General features: G+C 36.8%; 2 protein-coding genes across 8 annotated transcripts in view; both read left to right on the top strand.

Moving 5' to 3' along the window:
* Positions 1-11,255, top strand: part of LOC107089817 (ryanodine receptor 1-like) — a 69,398-nt gene extending 58,143 nt beyond the window's left edge. For all 7 annotated transcript variants that reach the window (XM_015382801.1, XM_015382804.1, XM_015382798.1 and 4 more), the window contains 21 exons: positions 2,023-2,103; positions 2,207-2,295; positions 2,520-2,648; positions 2,740-2,844; positions 3,770-3,851; positions 3,938-5,259; positions 5,454-5,536; positions 5,784-5,940; positions 6,040-6,126; positions 6,288-6,560; positions 6,898-7,028; positions 7,139-7,181; positions 7,250-7,383; positions 7,478-7,538; positions 7,619-7,765; positions 7,860-7,994; positions 8,073-8,229; positions 10,135-10,199; positions 10,286-10,386; positions 10,468-10,519; positions 10,603-11,255. In XM_015382801.1, the coding sequence (XP_015238287.1) occupies positions 2,023-2,103; positions 2,207-2,295; positions 2,520-2,648; positions 2,740-2,844; positions 3,770-3,851; positions 3,938-5,259; positions 5,454-5,536; positions 5,784-5,940; positions 6,040-6,126; positions 6,288-6,560; positions 6,898-7,028; positions 7,139-7,181; positions 7,250-7,383; positions 7,478-7,538; positions 7,619-7,765; positions 7,860-7,994; positions 8,073-8,229; positions 10,135-10,199; positions 10,286-10,386; positions 10,468-10,519; positions 10,603-10,698 (3,530 nt within the window). In that variant the 3' untranslated portion in view covers positions 10,699-11,255. The remainder of the gene's footprint in view (positions 1-2,022; positions 2,104-2,206; positions 2,296-2,519; positions 2,649-2,739; positions 2,845-3,769; positions 3,852-3,937; positions 5,260-5,453; positions 5,537-5,783; positions 5,941-6,039; positions 6,127-6,287; positions 6,561-6,897; positions 7,029-7,138; positions 7,182-7,249; positions 7,384-7,477; positions 7,539-7,618; positions 7,766-7,859; positions 7,995-8,072; positions 8,230-10,134; positions 10,200-10,285; positions 10,387-10,467; positions 10,520-10,602) is intronic.
* Positions 11,256-14,021: 2,766 nt separating this feature from the next.
* LOC107089812 lies at positions 14,022-18,426 on the top strand. Its single transcript, XM_015382791.1, has 5 exons — positions 14,022-14,064; positions 15,491-15,749; positions 16,172-16,205; positions 17,187-17,361; positions 17,445-18,426. Exons 1-5 carry the CDS (start codon positions 14,022-14,024, stop codon positions 17,783-17,785), a joined length of 852 nt encoding a protein of 283 aa, XP_015238277.1. The 3' UTR covers positions 17,786-18,426.
* Positions 18,427-19,481: the final 1,055 nt, after the last annotated feature.

The following is a 19,481-nucleotide window of genomic DNA, read 5'->3' as shown; positions in this document are numbered from 1 at the left end:
TTGCTCTTTTGGTTAAGCAGTATGACAATGATCCAAAAACAACCCAGAAAGTCCAATTCTAAATGGTGCAAAGAAGAAAGTGAAAATCTTAGAGTGCCCTGATCAAATCTTTACTTTTAATCTGGCTGTGATGCTGTGGCTTGACTTTTGAGGTTGTTGAGGCTTCAAAGCCTGTCAGTGTGTCTAAATTAAAACAATTTGCTTAAATTCGTCCTCAATGAGGGAAATAAATTAGGTTTTCTGATGATTTATAGATGATCTGAGTGTGAATAAGAAAACAAAATCGGAGGAAAGGCTTAAGGGGAAAAAAATTTTTTACAACTAAATTTGCTACTTTTAAATGTTGCAAATGTAAATGTTTTCAATGTAGAAATGCTCAACATAACAAGATAAAAAAAAAGTATTTTATGTGCTTCTGTTTTACTGTTTGATAAATTTAAAGCACTTTAAATTGTCTTTGCACTAAATTGTGCTAAATAAACCTTAGATAACAGGTCTTAGAAACCGAAAAAAAAAAAAAAAAAAAAAATCTGAGGCAGCAATTTGTTTTTCCTTTTTTGGACTAATGAAAAATTAAAACCTTTTTGCTTAGTGACATTTTATCTTCAAACTTTGTGACTATTTTTAGATAATAATAAAATAGTTTCAGCATTGACAGTAAGCTATAAAAGAGATGTTTTATAGCAAGATATTTTTTATGGGATCCAGCACCCTGTGCCGTACAGGGGACCGTTTCACGAAGCAGGTTTGACAAACTCAGATTGAAATAGTAATTTAGATAAAAAAAGAAAAATAATTTTCAAATATCAGGAATACATATTTAGCAATATTTACACCTATCAAAATGGCTTGGCTTCAGATTGAGCCTGTAGACTCAGTAGGCTGTAATTTCTTCCCCCCCTCATGGAATTAATGAATCTATTTATGTGTAATCTGAAAATAATTTCAGTAGTTCTTCATGTATTTTAAATATAAATCAATAAAAATAAAATGATACGCATGTCACTCATATTGAACAAGCCACATAATTTCTATCCTGTCAACTGAGTTGTAGAATCCTTTCCCTTTATATATTTAATTTTTAATTCTCAGTAAAAAAGTGCTGATCATTCTTTAATTAGTTCCTTGTCAACCGGACATGCAATGTTTATTTTAAAGGTAATATGTATAAAAGACCTAGTGAATGTTTTTTTTTTTTGTTTTTTTTTGTTATGCACAGAACTTTGACATCAGTTGAACTAAATCAGGAAATAAAATTGGCTGTTAGGAGAGCAGAGATAGATGACACTCTTAGTTTACTGAAGAAAACCTGCTACCAACCAGGTTAGCTCTAGGGAGAATGTTGCTATGGTCACTGAAACATGTTGTGGAAACTCTCTTTGTAAACCGGAAAAGTCAGTTTCCCTGTTTTCAGATTTAGAAAATTTAGAGTTTTCGTTTTCAGTAAACCTGCTTTGTGAAACGGACCCCAGGCTTCATCAGCAACTGGCTTCAGCTTTTTGATCAAATGTTCACATTTGGAGCAATGTTTGAGATCCTTTTTGCTCAGTTATTCTCATTACTTTAAGCATTCTATATTTTTCCTTCTTCTATGATACATTTTATTGTTGAAGTTTTTTGAAAACTGTAAAATGCTTAAATTTGCTAAGCAGTGGATTCTTATTTTAGTTTCCTTTATATATGTTGTCAATGTGGCTGCTTTCTATAGCAGCTTGTTTTCACGTGACTTGTTTGTATGTGGCGTTGGCACTTCATGTATGTTGATTGACACATGACTGCATCCCTGTGTCCTTAATACTGTCATTTATTTATAACTCTCTATAAGAGGTGGCGGTTGCAGTATGTGACACTAAAACTCATTAATCTATGATGGTAAGTTAAAAAAAGGAATTTTATTTTCAAGAGATTTGTTTATTAGTTACCTGTAATTCTTTTTTGTTTGTTTGTTTGATTTACTTTATAATCTAGGCGAACTTCTGTTCTTTGACTCACTTGTTTATGTGCATAACTCTTTCTTTGCAGATGAGAAAGTGATGGCCGATGATGAGTTCACCTGTGACCTTTTCCGCTTCCTGCAGCTGCTCTGTGAGGGACACAATAACGGTAGGAACAACTCGCATTTCAGATTCAAGCTGGGATTAAATCAAATCATTAATACATTCCATCAAAGGTAGACTTTCAAAGCTGAATAATCTTGTTTATGCAGATTTTCAAAACTACCTGCGGACGCAGACAGGAAGCACAACTAGCATCAACATCATCATCTGCACTGTGGATTACCTTCTTAGACTCCAGGTACTCTTTCCCATTAATCTGCTCTACTCTGCACAAGGTGAAACTTAAAGACATGAAATTAGTAGTTTGATGTTGGTGAATAAAATATCCCTAAAAGAGCAGTACAGATTTATTTATGATCAGACAAGCAGACTTTAAAAGCCTTTGTAGAATTCATTTTCAAATGTGACAATGCATTTTACATTTATTACAAGATTTTCTGTTGTTGTTGTTTGTGATTCAAGGAATCTATCAGTGATTTCTACTGGTATTACTCTGGGAAGGATATCATCGATGATCCAGGCAAAAAGAATTTCTCCAAAGCTATGACAGTGGCAAAACAGATATTTAATAGTTTAACAGAATATATTCAGGTACCTTTTCAACAAATTAGCATTTCTGCTATATTGTTTTTTTTTTTTTTTGTAGAAAATGTATAACAAACAGAATTTTTCTTTTCTGCAGGGTCCATGTACAGGTAACCAGCAGTCTCTAGCTCACAGCAGACTGTGGGATGCTATCGTTGGATTCCTTCATGTGTTTGCCCACATGATGATGAAACTCGCACAGGTACACAAGTTCACATACACATCAACTGCAGATGCATTTATCGTGTATTTATTTGTTTTTTTCTTCCAAAGAAAGCTCCTTTAGGCTTTGTAAAGAACAGTCATTATATTGCTTAAGGTTAAATGTGACCATGCTACATGAATAGAATAAAACATTAAAAATAAAGAAGCAAAAATAAAGAAGCATGCACTCATAGGAGTTGGTGTTTCTGTGTTAGGAGCATCTGCATATATTTGTCTTTGTTCTGAGATTTCGAAAAAGGTTGCCAGCATTTCCACCACCAACCATCACCATAGAGGATAAGAGGGAGTAATTTGTTGAGTTTCTTTAAGCCTTCCTGTTACCTGGTAAAAATCATGCTCCCTCACTCTTTAAGTACTGCCAGAATAAACAACATACATGTCTTTTCATAGATAAGAATGCAAATAGATTCTTATACCTCTGTCATTTTACTTTTAACAGTTATAGTAATTGGTATAAAAAATGAATCTTCTCCCTGCAGTAATATCCACATTTACTGACAAGTTGTTGTAAACCCACAGAAGGTCTGACCAATTGCAAATTTAAAGATCTAATTTTTGGATTACAACTGGTCTGCCAACAGCCACTGAGTTCTCTCTGAATCTTCAAGATAAACTTAGAGTTACTTTTGTCTGATGAAAGTTTTTTTCATTTAAATTACGAGTAAAATAATCTAGTAGAAGGTGGAGTTTTTCAGCTCTTCTATGATCCATTGCTTATATGTTTATATCAAAATGCTAAAATACAACTCTTTGTTGCACTCAGTTGAAAGCTTTGAAGTTGCACTTTTCCTTCTTAATCATCTTCCACACTGCAGGGTGATAACTTACATGTGCATTGTGTGACACCTTTTGATAATTCTTACCTTTGTGTTTGATATATCTGCATTTCTCTATGTCTACAGGATTCTAGCCAGATTGCTCTACTAAAGGAGCTTCTCGACCTCCAGAAAGACATGGTTGTTATGCTGCTCTCACTACTGGAGGGTAAAGAAACCTTCATAAATTGCTATATAAGTTTGATCTAAATACCTTTAAAGCACCCACTTTATTTTTTTCTCATATTGTTTCAGGGAACATAGTTAACGGCATGATTGCCCGTCAGATGGTGGACATGCTGGTGGAGTCCTCTAGCAACGTCGAGATGATTCTCAAGTTTTTTGACATGTTTCTCAAACTGAAAGACATTGTTGCCTCGGACGCTTTTCGTGATTACCTAACTGACCCCAGAGGACTGATCTCTAAGAAGGACTTCCAGAAGGCTATGGACAGTCAGAAACAGTATTCCCCCTCTGAGATCCAGTTTCTTTTGTCTTGCTCCGAAGCAGATGAGAACGACATGATCAATTATGAGGAGTTTGCCAATCGCTTCCAGGAACCAGCTAAGGACATTGGGTTCAACATAGCAGTGCTGCTTACCAACCTTTCCGAGCATGTACCCCACGACTCCCGACTGCAGAACTTCCTAGAGCAAGCAGAGAGTGTACTCAACTACTTCCGTCCATTCCTTGGACGTATTGAGATAATGGGCGCCAGCAGAAAGATTGAGCGCATCTATTTTGAAATCAGTGAAGTCAACCGCAAACAGTGGGAAATGCCACAAGTGAGAGAGTCCAAACGACAGTTTATATTTGATGTTGTCAACGAGGGCGGTGAATCCGAGAAGATGGAGATGTTCGTCAATTTCTGTGAAGATACTATCTTTGAGATGAACATCGCTTCGCAGATATCAGAGCAGGAAGAAGAGGAGAAGGGGGAAGAGGATGATGAAGGAGATGAGGGAGGGGGCGAGGGAGTAGTGGGCGGAGCTACAGGTGGAACAGGGGAGGAAGATAGTAACGGTGACGAAGGGCAGCCTGAATCAACCTCAGCCTTTACAGACTTCCTCCACAGCTTATCAAACTTACTCACCATCTTCACCTTCCGTAATCTCCGCAGACAGTATCGCAGAGTCAGAAAGATGACCTTGAAGGAGATCGTGGTGGCTTTGTCCAAGTTCTTTTGGGCAATTCTAATGAGCATATTGCACTTTATTTACAATGTGTGCAAAGGCTTCTTCATGATCATCTGGCAAGCGCTGTTTGGAGGGGGCTTGGTGGAGGGAGCTAAAAACATCACAGTCACAGAGATCCTAGCAAGTATGCCAGATCCCACACAAGATGATGTGCATGGAGATGGACCAGGAGAGATGGGGACAGGTGAGGAACAAGATACTGGAGGGATAACAGATACTGGTGAGTCTGGGAGTGGGGAAGAAGAAGAAGAAGATACTCAGGAAAATGAAGGAGGGAGGATTCCAGGTATGGATGCTCCAGGTGGACTTGGTGATATGGGAGTTGAGGAACCAGTTGAGCCTCCGACTCCTGAAGGCTCTCCTATTACAAAGAGAAAAACGGTAAGAATAAGCAATACAAATGATATGCATGATAACGCATAACAATCTGCTAAGTTTATATTAGGGATTGTTTTCCTACTGGCCATGCCATGACATCTACATTTAAAACTATTTAGTGCCAGTTTAATGGAAAGACAGGTCCAAATATGAAAAGTAAAATTTGTTTTATGGATGATCTTTCTGTTTTCCTTCAGCAACCAGAAGAGTCTGATGCAAGCCAAAAACCTCCTGAGCCTGCTCCTGTGGAAGAAGCCCCTCCAGAGCCGGAGAAGTCAGAGTAAGTTTTTGGTCACTTTTTAATGATTAAAAACAATTTTGACAAGAATGTCCTTAAATGAAGATAAAGACTAAAACTTAAAGTCTAGAAACTAAGACTTGAACATCTCAGTAAAGCAAATTTAATGAAGCTCACCTTTAAAATCTTGTTGCTGTTGGTGGGTACAGTAGGAGAGATATGGGTGGCGGCAATCCTAATGTTGAGTGAATTAAATTTGTGGTCAAATTTGCTTTGCTTTAATTTCTAGTGTCGAAACCGGGGAAAAAACTGAGAAAGAAGGCAAGAGCAAAGAAGAAGAAAAGCCACAAGAACCAAAGAAATCTGCAGCTAAAAAAGAGAAGAAGTTGAAGAAGCAAGGCTTTCAAATCTGGACTGAGCTGGAAACTCAGAGAAATAAATTCATGGTGGGAGAGTTTGTGCTTTTTGGTGGTAAAGTAATGTGCTATGGTAACTTAAATGGATTATGACATGAATCTGATAAAAAAAAAAAATTTCTTTACCAGAACTACCTCTCCAGGAACTTTTATAATCTCCGGTTTTTGGCCTTATTCCTCGCATTTGCCCTGAACTTCATTCTTCTCTTCTACAAGGTCAAATAAATATTACTTCTGTTGTTTTTTGTAAGATGTTCTAAAACTTCTACAACTAACTAAAACAAGGCATGGTTAAGTCTACTTATCAGACTGACTGGCAAATCATCGGCTCTAGAGGGTATTCATGATTTGTTTTGTCGTTCTTTTGTCTTCTAAAGGTCTCTGATACTCCACCGGAGGGGGAGGAGATAGAGGGATCTGGACTGGCAGAGGGAAGCGGGATGTTCGAGGGTTCAGGCTTGTTTGAGGGCTCTGGGGATGAAGCTGAAGGATCCGGAGCAGATGGAGGAGGGGAAGAAGATGAAGAAGACGTCCTACTTTATTTCTATTTAGAGGAGAGCACAGGATACATGCAGCCGACATTAGCATTCCTGGCCATCCTGCATACAGTCATCTCATTTATTTGTATCATTGGGTACAACTGTCTGAAGGTATGTCATGCCCAGTAAAACCAAGCATATTTGTGCTTTAATCAAACAGTGTCTTCCCAAGTATCCATGCCTCTTTGATTTAGTTTTTTCAAAACACAACTGTCTTTTTAAAATAATTAACAAAATCAATTTGGGTACTATAGATTATATTTGAGGTACCAGAGTAAAAAGTCAAAAATGCAGCTCATACTCAGACTTTTATTGTAAAAGTATTAAATGCAAATTTTTCCTTTATTCGGCAATAATGCAAGATGTAAAAGGGTAAAATACCTCTCAAACCTTTGCAAAACAAAATGTATTTAAAGTAAAAAAAAAATGTATGTTTTTTTTTTTTCAGATCCCCCTGGTGATCTTTAAAAGGGAAAAGGAACTAGCAAGAAAGCTGGAATTTGACGGCCTCTACATCACTGAGCAGCCAGAAGATGATGACATAAAGGGCCAGTGGGATCGTCTCGTCCTAAATACACCGTAGGCAGATTGAAGAAAAAATTTTTTACTTTTAGATATTGTTAAATGAGTTTAGGATCACTGAGGGTTTTGTTCATGCTTTTAATTTTGTACGTTGTTTGTCCTTTCAGCTCTTTCCCAAACAACTACTGGGATAAATTTGTGAAAAGAAAAGTGAGTAAAAGCTTCATTATGGTCAGGAATGCAATTTGCTTTATAAAATATAATCTTTCTGTGTCCAGGTCCTGGATAAGTATGGAGACATTTATGGAAGAGAAAGAATAGCTGAACTGCTGGGTGTTGATTTGGCTTCCCTGGATGTCAGTCAGCAACATGAGAAGAAACAAGAGGAACCAGACACATCTGTTTTTGCATGGTAGGGTAGAGTTTAACCAAAAAGAATTACTTGTAAATGGGAAATGTACTTTTGACTAAAATAAGTAATTATAAAATCATATTTGGTCTTTTAGGGCAACCTCCATTGACATCAAGTACCAGATCTGGAAATTTGGAGTTGTGTTCACAGACGGTGTAAGAAAAAGTGGAATAGTAAACTGCATGTTTGGCTTTATACCGCCTTAATTCTATTTATTTCTTCTATCTTCCCACAGACCTTCCTTTATCTCTGTTGGTACCTGGTGATGTCCTTGCTTGGTCACTACAACAACTTCTTCTTTGCTTGCCATTTGCTGGACATTGCAATGGGTGTGAAGACACTGCGCACCATCCTGTCTTCAGTCACACACAATGGCAAACAGGCAAGAGCAAAATTACATTTACTAAAAGACTCTGAAGTAGATCTTTAGCTATTGTGTGATGGTATTTAATCCTTAATGGTCCTGTGTGTCGCAGCTCATGATGACAGTGGGCCTGCTGGCTGTGGTGGTGTACCTTTACACAGTGGTTGCTTTCAATTTCTTCCGCAAGTTCTACAACAAGAGCGAGGATGAAGACGAGCCTGACATGAAATGCGATGACATGATGACTGTACATCCCTGACATTTACAAATGATGGCTAACTTTAACTGCATAAACCATTTATGAGTTTTTTTTTTCTCTGTACAGTGTTACCTGTTCCACATGTATGTTGGTGTGCGTGCTGGTGGAGGCATCGGAGATGAGATAGAGGATCCTGCAGGAGATGAATACGAGCTTTATCGAGTAGTCTTTGATATAACCTTCTTCTTCTTCGTCATTGTTATTCTGCTTGCTATTATTCAGGGTAAGGACCGTGCTTTTTCTGGATGATGGTTTTTAACACCTAAAGATAAGAACAAATGCTTCTTGATGATGTTTCTGAAAAGGAAAACTGGCTGATAACCAGAATCAAAAGATTTTCACCTCGCAGGCCAAAAATCAGTTGCTGCTTTTTTTCTCCAATCAAATAATGAGCTTTTGCTTAAGCTCAATTAGCTTTTGCATGTTGTCTAAGGCAAGTCCATAAATACCTCTAGTTCATTCGGACTTGAAGAAAGTGTAACTACCAGCAGAATATTGTTCTCCTTTACCCTTTTGGATTTTCAAAGTCATGTTTTGGAACCTTTTCCATTGAAAGTTTCAGAAGTTTAAAGCCTCCAAGGCTTATTTAACCCTGATAAAAGAAACTTGTATGCCTCCTGTTTCCGTTGCTCTGAAAAGCATTTAGGTAAATCAGACTGATGACATATGGAGAAACTATGAAAATAACTGCAGTACCTCTTCAAACAAGCAGGCGGTGCAAAAAAGAAATAAAAAAAACAGGACAGCCTGATCAAAAAGACAATGTTTCTTTAAACGGTTACAATAACTACTCAACAGGGATTAATAAACATATTTTTATTTAATCATCATCATGTATAGTCATTTTAAATATCTTCTGTACAAATGGAGACAAAAGGTTAAAATTGTATTTATCAAAATAACAGAAAAAAGCTATTCAGTTGGTGAGCACAGGGAAGAGATATGTTGACATTCTAATTAAAACTGAATATTTATATAACTTAGAAGGAGATTAAATAGTGGAGTCGACGATAATCAGACATGAGGGTGAAGAGGACGTGTGAGAAACTCCAAACCATGAAATGTGGTTTCTTTTCCGGCAGAGCTACATCATCTGCATAAATCTATGAAAAATAAATAATCAAAAGTTCCCACTCCACTAAATTAAGTTTTGAAAGGAGAAGTAAATCTTTAGGACATTTTTTGCTGAGGACACAAAATAAACATCTAACATTAAGAAAAACTGTAGGAACAGTTGGTATGATATCCCTACATGAACGAAAAATTTATAAAATAAAAACAATTGATAAAATTAGTAATGCACAACACATACTATACACTATATCTTGTTTTTATCTGTTACAAACAGATAACAGGTTGCAGGAAATAATAGTGGCCACCAACAGGAAATGGTTAAGAAAAATTCTCATACAGCCAGATAAGAATGAATAGGAGAAGGCTTCATAAAATAACTCTACAGATAAAGATTTGTCGTCTAATATCTCTTAAAAATCTCATGACTACTTTTTGGGACAAATGAATGATATAAAAAAGATTTATTATAGTTGATCGCTACCCGGTAGATATTTCGCTGCACACAACCCCACCCTTCCAACAATCTAGGGTAGTCTAAAAAGACACTAGACCAGACCATAAGCCATGTGCAAATGAAATAACCCAGGTAGTTTTTATTGAAATTCACCCTGGGCTTTGAAGAGCTCTGGGCTTTTAAAAAGCACAGGGTCTTTTTAAAAATAATGAAAAAAAAGGGGCTTTTTCAGCATTTTTCTAGCGAAGTTTAGGATTTACATTATTTACAAGTATGTTAGTTATTTGGTATCATTATTGCAAGAATTCAAAGTGTAGACTCTAATCTTATTATCTTTTAAATTAGAAGAATACTGTCTGATACGTTTTACTCTCACAGTCATGCCTCTTGTGGCAGAAAGGGGGATAAAATGTCCTGCATCTGTTGTTCAAAGGTTCTTATGTTATAGATTATAAAAAGAAATCCAAACTGGCCAAATCTGGGAATAGAAAATGGAAAAAATATGCATATACGACATTATTTTTATGTATATTAATGTATATTTTGCATTCAATGTTTTCTATGTAACTCTTAACTGTTATAATATGGTGATCACTGCAGGTCTCATTATTGATGCCTTTGGAGAACTCCGAGACCAACAGGAGCAGGTTAAGGAGGACATGGAGGTACATTGCAATGTTGTTATTGTTAATTAAGACTTTAAAGTATGTTTTAAAAAGTGTTTAACTCCACATTACTGATTCTTGTACAGACAAAATGCTTCATATGTGGCATTGGAAGTGACTACTTTGATACGACACCACACGGCTTTGAGACCCATACCTTTGACGAACATAACTTAGCCAACTATATGTAAGTGTCCCCTCTGCTTTGCAGTATCTCTACAGGTTCAGAGGAAAGAAGATTGATTTTTATTATGTATTTTATCCTCAGGTTCTTCTTGATGTATCTCATCAACAAAGATGAGACGGAGCACACTGGGCAGGTCAGTTGGAGATCTTAGTTTTTGGTTTTTTAAGCTGTTCTGTCAGAGTTTCAATGTTGAATTCTTGCCTCCTCAACCTGCAGGAGTCATACGTGTGGAAGATGTACCAGGAGCGATGTTGGGATTTCTTTCCTGCTGGAGACTGTTTCAGAAAGCAATATGAGGATCAGCTTTCCTAAATGACAAATGAACAAAAAGTGTGTGCTGAGGGAGTGCCACACCTTGGCTGGACCTCTGATTAACCAGAAAACCTTGCTGCATACTCACCAAGGCAGCAGGCTTTCTCGAACGCTCTTGAAACAAACTTCTCTCCATGTAATCCCATGATCTTGTCCTCTCATCAGTATGAATCTTGTCCTCTGAATCATCATCTTCATTCCTCTTTTAGAACCAATCATTTCCATCCAGTGTGATTATTTTCACAAACGCAGTGATTTTGGTCAGTAAGCAAAGAATGCACGAGTTTGCAATAATATTAGTCTCCATACATAGCCACGGTTTGACCTTTATGAACAATGTTTAGAGCATCAATCTTGTGTGATTCATTAATTTATGTATTTTCAGTTTGTTCATTTTAAAGTGTTTGAATTTTAATTGTTGTTTTCATCAGTAAAACTTATGTGTGGATGAATCTTTGAACTTTCACACAGTTTTTTAGAATTATAATCCATTAAATCATACCTTCCCTCCTGTAAGCCATCTGCAACACAGTTAAATCATGGATCACTGACATCTCTCATCTCTCTCGACATTTTAACAAACACTGTAAACGATGATTAAGAGTAATCACATAATACGGAATTTTAAAGGGCGGTACTTCTGTTTTCCCATGAGGAATTGTTTGTAGGCTCACCAAACCTCTAACTATGCATAAATATAAAAGATAACCAATCCAAGATAAAATGCCAGATTATGTGGTAGAAAAAAATCAGATGATGATAAATAATTTTAAATCAGATGAAATTGTCTTTCCAATATTCCACCTTAAAACCATGAAAGCAACAGCGTACCACTGAACTGGACGCTCCTTCCTTTAAGTCACCTTACAACCTTTACTTTTTCCTTTTTTTCCTTCATATCTTTGTGCTGTCGAAGTACAATAGTGAAAGAGCCGTCAAGGCTCCTTAAAGAAAAATTCCGCTCAAATTCAGAATACTTCTGAAAATATATTAATTATGAAATTATTACATACTTTTCAATAAATGATAAGTGTTTTTAATTAAGAGTAACTTCATTTGAATGTGCTTTCCTAAATAGCACTACTGCCACCTACTGGTTTGTGACGTCCTGGTTCGGTATCGGCTGTTATGCAAGTCCCAGTGCTGTATCTGATGTTTGTCACAATGCGCTATTATCCATGATGGTGACGACCAGTGCACTATACGAAGCAGAGAGTAACGGATTGATTACATTTTTGTCTCTGGCCAGAAGTTTGACGGCAAATCCTTCCTCTTGAAATAAAAAAATGAAAAACATTGTTTATTTTTTTACAGGAAATTTAAACACGAAATACATTAAATCACAGCGAACGTATTAGTTTTAGGTATAAATACTGACCCACCGGTTATTCCATGCTGGCCGGACTTTTCCTTTAATAATGTTTCAGAATCAGAAAACCGTTATTTATAATGAACTGAAACTGTTTGAATCCTTCTTCTGACTTAAAGCTTTAAAAAAATCAGTTGGATCCTTTGCAGCTTGCAACTTGGTCTTAGCTAAAGGAAAAAGAGGGTAGAACTATCTCACAGTTACTGCTGAGCATTTTTCCAGGTTAATCTGAAATGATAAAAGATGAGCAGCTAAAAACCAGGAATAATAAACTAAATCAAAAGTTACTAAATACAAAAACCCTTGAGTATTGAGGCTTAAACCGGATATCACTCATTTTTTGTGTTTTTAAAATTGTTTTTCCCTGCTGGGAGATTTTTTTGTTTTACTGTTAAATTGTACATAATGTTTGTCAAACTGAAGGTGAGTGGGTTGAAATGATCCTTAAGTGAAAATTCAACCTGGAAGACAATTAATCGGTCTAACCTGGAACACCTGCTAACGTTCCTCACTCGACTTTTGGCCAATTGATGGCGAGCTGCACCCTCTCAAATCCAATCATTTCTTAAGACACTCTTCATTAGGATGAAGCGCTTCAGCCGAACTTTGACCCACCTCTACCCCATCTTCTCCCTCTCATCCTCCATCTTATTCCACCACCAGTGTCCGGGCCCCGAGTGGAAGACTATTCTAATCCTCTTTCTAGGTTACTCATCCAAGCAAATGCAGATTTGCAGCATCAAAGTCCTCTGCCGGGACCTGAGTGCCAAAGATCCTGTCCCATTATGTTAGTATCTGCTTCTGTCTCCTTGAACCCCAGTGGGCTTCAGCAGATGGCCGCTCACACTGGGCCTGGTTCTGCTGGAGGTTTCTTCCTGTTAAATGGGAGTTTTTCTCTCCACTGTCACTACAAGCATGCTTGGTGTGAGGGATTGCTGAAGAGTCAATGAGTCAATGCAATCAGCTGGTTTTCCTAGATGGGAAATCTTAACCAATCTGACTGTGTTATTGCAAATAAATTGAATTCAATAAAACTTTTCTAATTGCACCTTTTCTCCATGAGAGTCTCTGGTTGAATTGTCTTATGCTCATATCTATCACTACATAAAAAGCCTCTTATTTTAATAAGGGCATGCATAATTTTACAACTAAAGTTTAAATAATTCTTGATAAAGGTCCAAAAAATATGTCCTTATATTACACCATACTTTCATTGAGGCTCACATAAAATATTGAATGTTTTCCATGAGATAAATTCATCTTGGCACCTTTTGAAAACATCTGACCCTAATCTTCTGCAATTTTTAAACAAATCTGTGATTTTAAGTAACATATTTATTCAAATGAGTAACTCTTTAGAAGTAGAGTACCATTGAAAAGTTGGCTAAACTGATAAATAAAGATTATTTGTGTTTCCATGTTTGGTGTGGAATCAGAGAACAGAAAGATGGAAAACGATTTCTCATATATATATATATATATATATATATATATATATATATATATATTTTATCATTTCTGTATTTAATTCAGCTCAGTGCATCTATCTTAAACTTGCACACTATAAACAAAGAACGGAATAACAAACTCACTATCACAAAATAACACAATAATGTACAAGATAACATTACACTTATTTAATCATATTTATATAAAACCTGGATAAAACTGATTTTAAATTTAGTGTATGTAAAGATAAGCTGATATTATAGTAAAATATGTTAAAAACTGTTTTTACATTGAGTCTTTGTATTCAGTGCAACACTTTGCGTGCAACAGGATCATCACAAGCCATTTTTATACCAATCTGCTAAACTATGGCTCTGGAGCATCCCAGCTGACAGGGGATTAAGGGTGGGCATTAAAAACTCACATTGAATCTCATGTGCTCTCCGAACATCCACCAATATTTCTCTCTCTGTCCACGTTGGAATCCATCACACGATCTGGGAGCATGAACGTCTCTGGGATTCACCACGGGGTGCTCAGGATGTATGGTGAGTAGCATCAATGCTACTAGGATTTTTCCATTTTGGAGAAAAATATGATCAACTACCAAATTTAACTGTTGGATATTTCTGCATCGTCTAGCAGCTGTTGTGTTACTTTGACACATATGATATCAAATGTTGATAATACAGATTTTGTTTTACATTTCTGACTAGAATTGTGGATCATGAAATTACTGTGAATCATATTAATAATGATCTTTTATCAGCAAAGTTTCTGGGTTTGAAAATGGTCTTAAACCAACATTTTTGTTTAAATTTAAGATGCACTAAAAAACAGTTGCCTTTCCATCTTTTAAGACAAAGTAAAGCAGCACTGTCGATCTTTTTAATTTATTGTGAAATGCTGTTCAGTGCATAAAAATAGTAGAATGGGCCAATGAATGGTGTGTATGGAGGATGTGTTCATCGTGGCGAGTGCTGATTGATCGTGTGCAGAATCCACAACCTCCTGATCCTCTCTCCATCTGACTGCCTCTAATCTAATCTGGCAGGATGATGGAATGACACAGTGTTCATTCTTTAATCCACATGTACATTGCTCACGCTGCTACTGCGATCACTAGGCCCATGTCCAATACTCAGGGTTCACATACAGCCTAGAAAAGTATGGAGTTTGATCTATGTTTTCCTACCTGGATAAGCATGGTGAAAAGAAAATAATATAATGAAAAAATAATTGGATTAAAGGTTAATTTCTTTAAAGTTGTGTTTTTCTTTCCTTTCCTCTCACTTCTTTTGTGTCCTATTTTTAAAATTCCTTCTCACCTGTGTCTCTTTCTTGTGTATTTGTTTCCTTCCTTGTGCCCTTTCTTACACACTTTATTCTTTGTGTCTTTCTTTCCTTCATTTTGTCCCCTTGTCCTACTTCATTTTGTCCTTTCCTTCTTGTCTCTCTTCTTCTGTGGGTCCTTTATATTCTTTTTTGAGAATTTCCTTTTTTTCTTGTGTCTTTCCTTATATTCTTACATGCATTTCTTTCCTCTCCGCCGTTCCTTCATGGACTTATGCCGTTCCTTTTTCACTGCGCATCTTGTATCTAATCCTTCTTTGTTTCTTGCTTATTTCATCCCATCCATCCATCTGGACTTGCGTAGCTGCAGTGTTTTGTCTTTCTTGCCATCCATCCTTGAGTTGATCCTTTTGACATATCAGCCTGTAGTTTCTGGAGGTTCTAAAAGTAAAGCCTCATCACTGGAGAAACATCTACATTAGAAGAAACATAAAATATTCAGATCTTAAGAATTCATGTTTCAAAATGGTCCAAAGTAATGGGTATATTGGAAAGGACATGAAAACATTTAGAACTTTTATGTGAAAACATGTAGAAACCATAAACACTGTCCATGGGTTTCGGCCAGCTTCATTTTTATAATTACTCGAAACTTCCTGTATCTTTTCGTTTGTTTTTCAGGTGGATTCATTTTCAAACAGTGGAAGAAACGGTTTCTGCGTCTCACCCCTGAGGGCAGTCTCCTTGTTTGCCACGATGCACTGTCTCCACCTCATCAGATCGTACTGCTGCAAAGCAACTGTGAGGCAATTGTTGAAGGCAAGGAGATCCTGGACCTGCCAAAATTACCCACCGGTGGATCCAGGGACAGCTGCTTCGCCCTGATTCTCACCCAAAATAAATACCTGCTGCTGCTGGCTGACACCTCCGCAGACTGCAGGTGAAGCAATTCATGTTTTTTTGCTTGCTTTATGTTTCAAATTATCATACAAGAAGAGTCACTTAAATCTATCTTTTTTTATCATGAAAGAGTTATTTGAAGTGAGGCAAGGGCAGATTGTTTTGCTTGTTAAAACATGAACAGCCTACATCTGCCCATATCAACAGTCAGACCAACATTTAAGATACTAACATAACCTGAACTGTGACAACAAGATAGAACATGAGACCCAAGATTGTATTCCTACTCATTCTGAGAGTTATAAATGTATAGTAACTTTACACAGTGGGGTAATGTTTTAAAATAAATGTATTCCTTATAACCAATAATTACTAATAACTTTATTTATTTATTTTTAATGATCTAAATGTTTGTTTTGCTTTTTTTTTAACTAACAAAATCTTTTTTTCATTACTCTTTAGTCAGTGGCTGAATGTGCTGAAAAAAGTCAAAATGGTGAGTCAGTGATTCATGTTTTTTGTTGTTCAGCTAACGTCTTAGGGTGTGCGTATTCGTTCGAGAACATAGCCTGAATGCATGAGGTGACATGGATGTGTGTATTTATGAAGCAGTCAGGAAAATGTTGATAAAAAATAGCAATACATTTCCAAATCAAAGTCAGAAAATGTTCAGTGATGTTTTATTGGCTTAATGGATTTCATATTTGCAGAATATTAAATACTAAACTGTTTATTTGATGATTAGTTTTAATTTTGTAGTTTATTTTTTGGAAGAATTTACTTTAAAGTTGGCTTAATTCAGATTCTTCCAATTCTTGGTTCCATGGAAGCATTAGTGTTTGTGTATGATTTGGGAACTATCATGGAATGTCGTTATCGTGTTTTGCTTTGAAGTACAATTGCACAATTTTATGTAACTGTAAATGTATTAACCACTGACGTATCTAACAGGGGATGAGGCATTTAATAATAATTAAACTTTATTGATCTCACATTGGAGAAATTTATCACTGCATTTATCCGATCCCCTTGGGGAGCAGTTGGCTGCCATTGTGCAGCGCCCGGGGAGCAGTGTGGGGTTAAGGGTCTTTGCTCAGGGACCCAGAGGGGCAGTCTGTGGGAGTGGGGCTCAAACTCGGAATCTCAGGATTACAAGCTCTATGCCCTAACCAGTAGGCTGCCACTCCCCATTTTTTTTTTACCCTGTCATTTGTACGCATTTTAATATGATTTGTCCCCAATTTAATCAACAGTTTCATCAAATACAGAAAACACCCCCCAAAAAATTTTCAATTTCACACAAACTAGTGATTTGCTTTACATTAAAAGCTGTTCCTTTTCTCAACAAAATTCCAATAACAAAAAAACAACAAACACAGCAGGATTTAGTATCACCCTGTTGTTCTTCAAAGTTTTTTTGTGATAGTTATTTTTAAAGATTAATGTTACATTTTTCCTACATGACTGTTACCTACAGAGTCTCTCATCACCCCTCAGCACTTGTAAGCGCCATCAGGTTGTACCACCACACTTTACTCTCCAAGATCTGGTGCCTGAGCCAATTCTGGAAAAAGATCCACCAACTCCACCTGTAAGTGACACAGAGTCCTCCTCTCCAGGACCTACAAGCAAAGACTCCCCACGGGAAAATGGTGAGTTTGTTTTCACACATGTCGTTACAACAAACGCATCAGAATAATATTAGATGACATTCATAAACTACTTAATCCAACAGGCAGAAATTCCCCACGGACAAAGTATAACAGACGGAGTGCACAGGGGGTAGGATGTCTGCGTCATGGCACTCTGAATAATGCCCAAGCGATGAAGGCGGTTTACATGCTGATGGGAGGGGCCGCCGCCTCCTCTGCACTGGGCTACCTTGGAGCATGCTCATCTTCTAACCTTGATGTAAAAACCGACCTTACGGCCAACCCGGATTTCTCTGGAACAGGACCTGCAGGAGCGTATGACCTCGGGACCTCCTCGCTCAACTCCCCCCACTACAACAGCTTTGACTTTGAGGTGGCAGACTCTGATTTTGATGCTTTTGATTGTGGTGGGTTTACTTTTTAATGATTCTAAATATAAATGGAGAAGGATTACTTTTTTTTTTAAATCAAAATAAAAACAACTAATGGAAATCAAGAGGTTAATGCAGTGGCCTGGAAGTGCAAAACACTATTATATTAGCCTGAAACACTTTCACAGGTTTGAGAAAACAGTGGACCTGTTCAGATTGACAGCATCTGCATAAAAAATACAAGATTTAAAAGAATAAACATATCTGAGAGATTATTCTGAAGCCAATAACTACTAAGAACTGCATCTCTGCCAAGTCAGTTTTGTGTTATGTGACTCATATAATTTCTAAAATACAGATACCAGGCAAAAAACTGTATCAGTGTACATTTTCATTTGTGTATTTTTGATTAATGGTTGTATTTATATTGTTTGTATTATAATTCTGTTTGTATTTAACAGTGATTGTGCGTTCTGATACATGTGATAATCCATGAGGTAATATTAAAATGATAGCTGTATTTTTATCACTGGCGCCACATAGTGCATCCATAGGACATGATGTATGTATTACATAATGCTTAAGAGGCATTACTGTATAACCATTAATGGATTAAAACTTATCTGCAGGAGATTTTTGATGTTGTAACCCCAGGCTGCAGGGAAGCTACGAAGCTCATTTAAAAAAAATGTATTCTCCACTGTTAAGCTGTTCCCTACGGTCACACAATTGTTGTTGCGTCACGTGGTCTAATATGTTACTTAAAAAAAAAAAAAAAATGATATGAAACTTTATTTATTCTAGGTAAAGAATAAAGTTGGTTTCTCTTACTTTGTTGCACGTTTTTTTCATTCTTCATTTAGTGAATTAATTCTGTGGGAAATCTTTTATCACCAGTGTCTGCTACAGTTGTGCTAGACAGTTTACATACCCATCCATTAAAAAAGGAAAAAAAAAAAAATTATATATACCGGTATATAAATTTACCACTATAATTTACAAATGAATTCTTTAAAAATCTGACAATGGGATTTCCTGAAGTTATTTTTGCTCTCATAGGTAACCTGTAACACTGAGGAAAATTACAGATCTTTCCAAGGAGAATGTGCGCAATCAGCGGCTTACTACCGGTAAATACTTTTTTGCCCCACTGAGTAGACGCTGCCTGTTTGTTCAGTGTGTGAGCAGAGAAAAATAGCAGTACCAAGTGACTGCAACAGCAGGAAAAAGGAACATGACAAAGTAGAGAAATACCAGGGGATCAGAAAAGAGCTGGAGAAAACCTGGAAGGTCAAGGCATCAGTGGTGCCCGTGGTCAAACTTTAACCCCAAACTTGAGGAGTGGTTACAGCAGATCCCTGGAAATACATCAGACATCAAAGACTGAAGTATTATAAGTTACATATATATCATGTAAATACTGAATATATATATATATATATATATATATATATATATATATATATATATATATATATATATATATATATATATATATTGAGCTGTGATTGACACTCCATCAGACGCTCCTCTGGCTGTGATTGGTTGTTTTGACTCGTCCCGAATTATTCTTTCCAGATTGAAATACAGGCAGTATGCGGGACCAATAGGGGGTTTTCAGGTGACGTCACGCTCACGTGACTACTCAGCGCGTCCGCCATATTGGGTGGCTGCCTTAGGCAGTATTGACAGTGAAAAATGGTGAAATCGTGTGTAATTGTTGGTTGCACGGCCCGTGGAGGTGGAGAT

Source organism: Cyprinodon variegatus, unplaced genomic scaffold (assembly GCF_000732505.1).
Source record: "Cyprinodon variegatus isolate N-32 unplaced genomic scaffold, C_variegatus-1.0 Scaffold267, whole genome shotgun sequence".
NCBI lineage: Eukaryota > Metazoa > Chordata > Actinopteri > Cyprinodontiformes > Cyprinodontidae > Cyprinodon > Cyprinodon variegatus.
The sequence above is the reverse complement of the archived record's forward strand: the minus strand, read 5'-3'. Positions and strand labels throughout refer to the sequence as shown.

Bases quoted from the DNA above. Each gene is read 5' to 3' on its own strand.
- LOC107089812 (XM_015382791.1), top strand. From the start codon at position 14,022: ATGAACGTCTCTGGGATTCACCACGGGGTGCTCAGGATGTATG. The intron at 14,065-15,490 runs GTGAGTAGCATC...TTTGTTTTTCAG, and splicing joins CGGGGTGCTCAGGATGTATG to GTGGATTCATTTTCAAACAG. The intron at 15,750-16,171 runs GTGAAGCAATTC...ATTACTCTTTAG, and splicing joins GACACCTCCGCAGACTGCAG to TCAGTGGCTGAATGTGCTGA.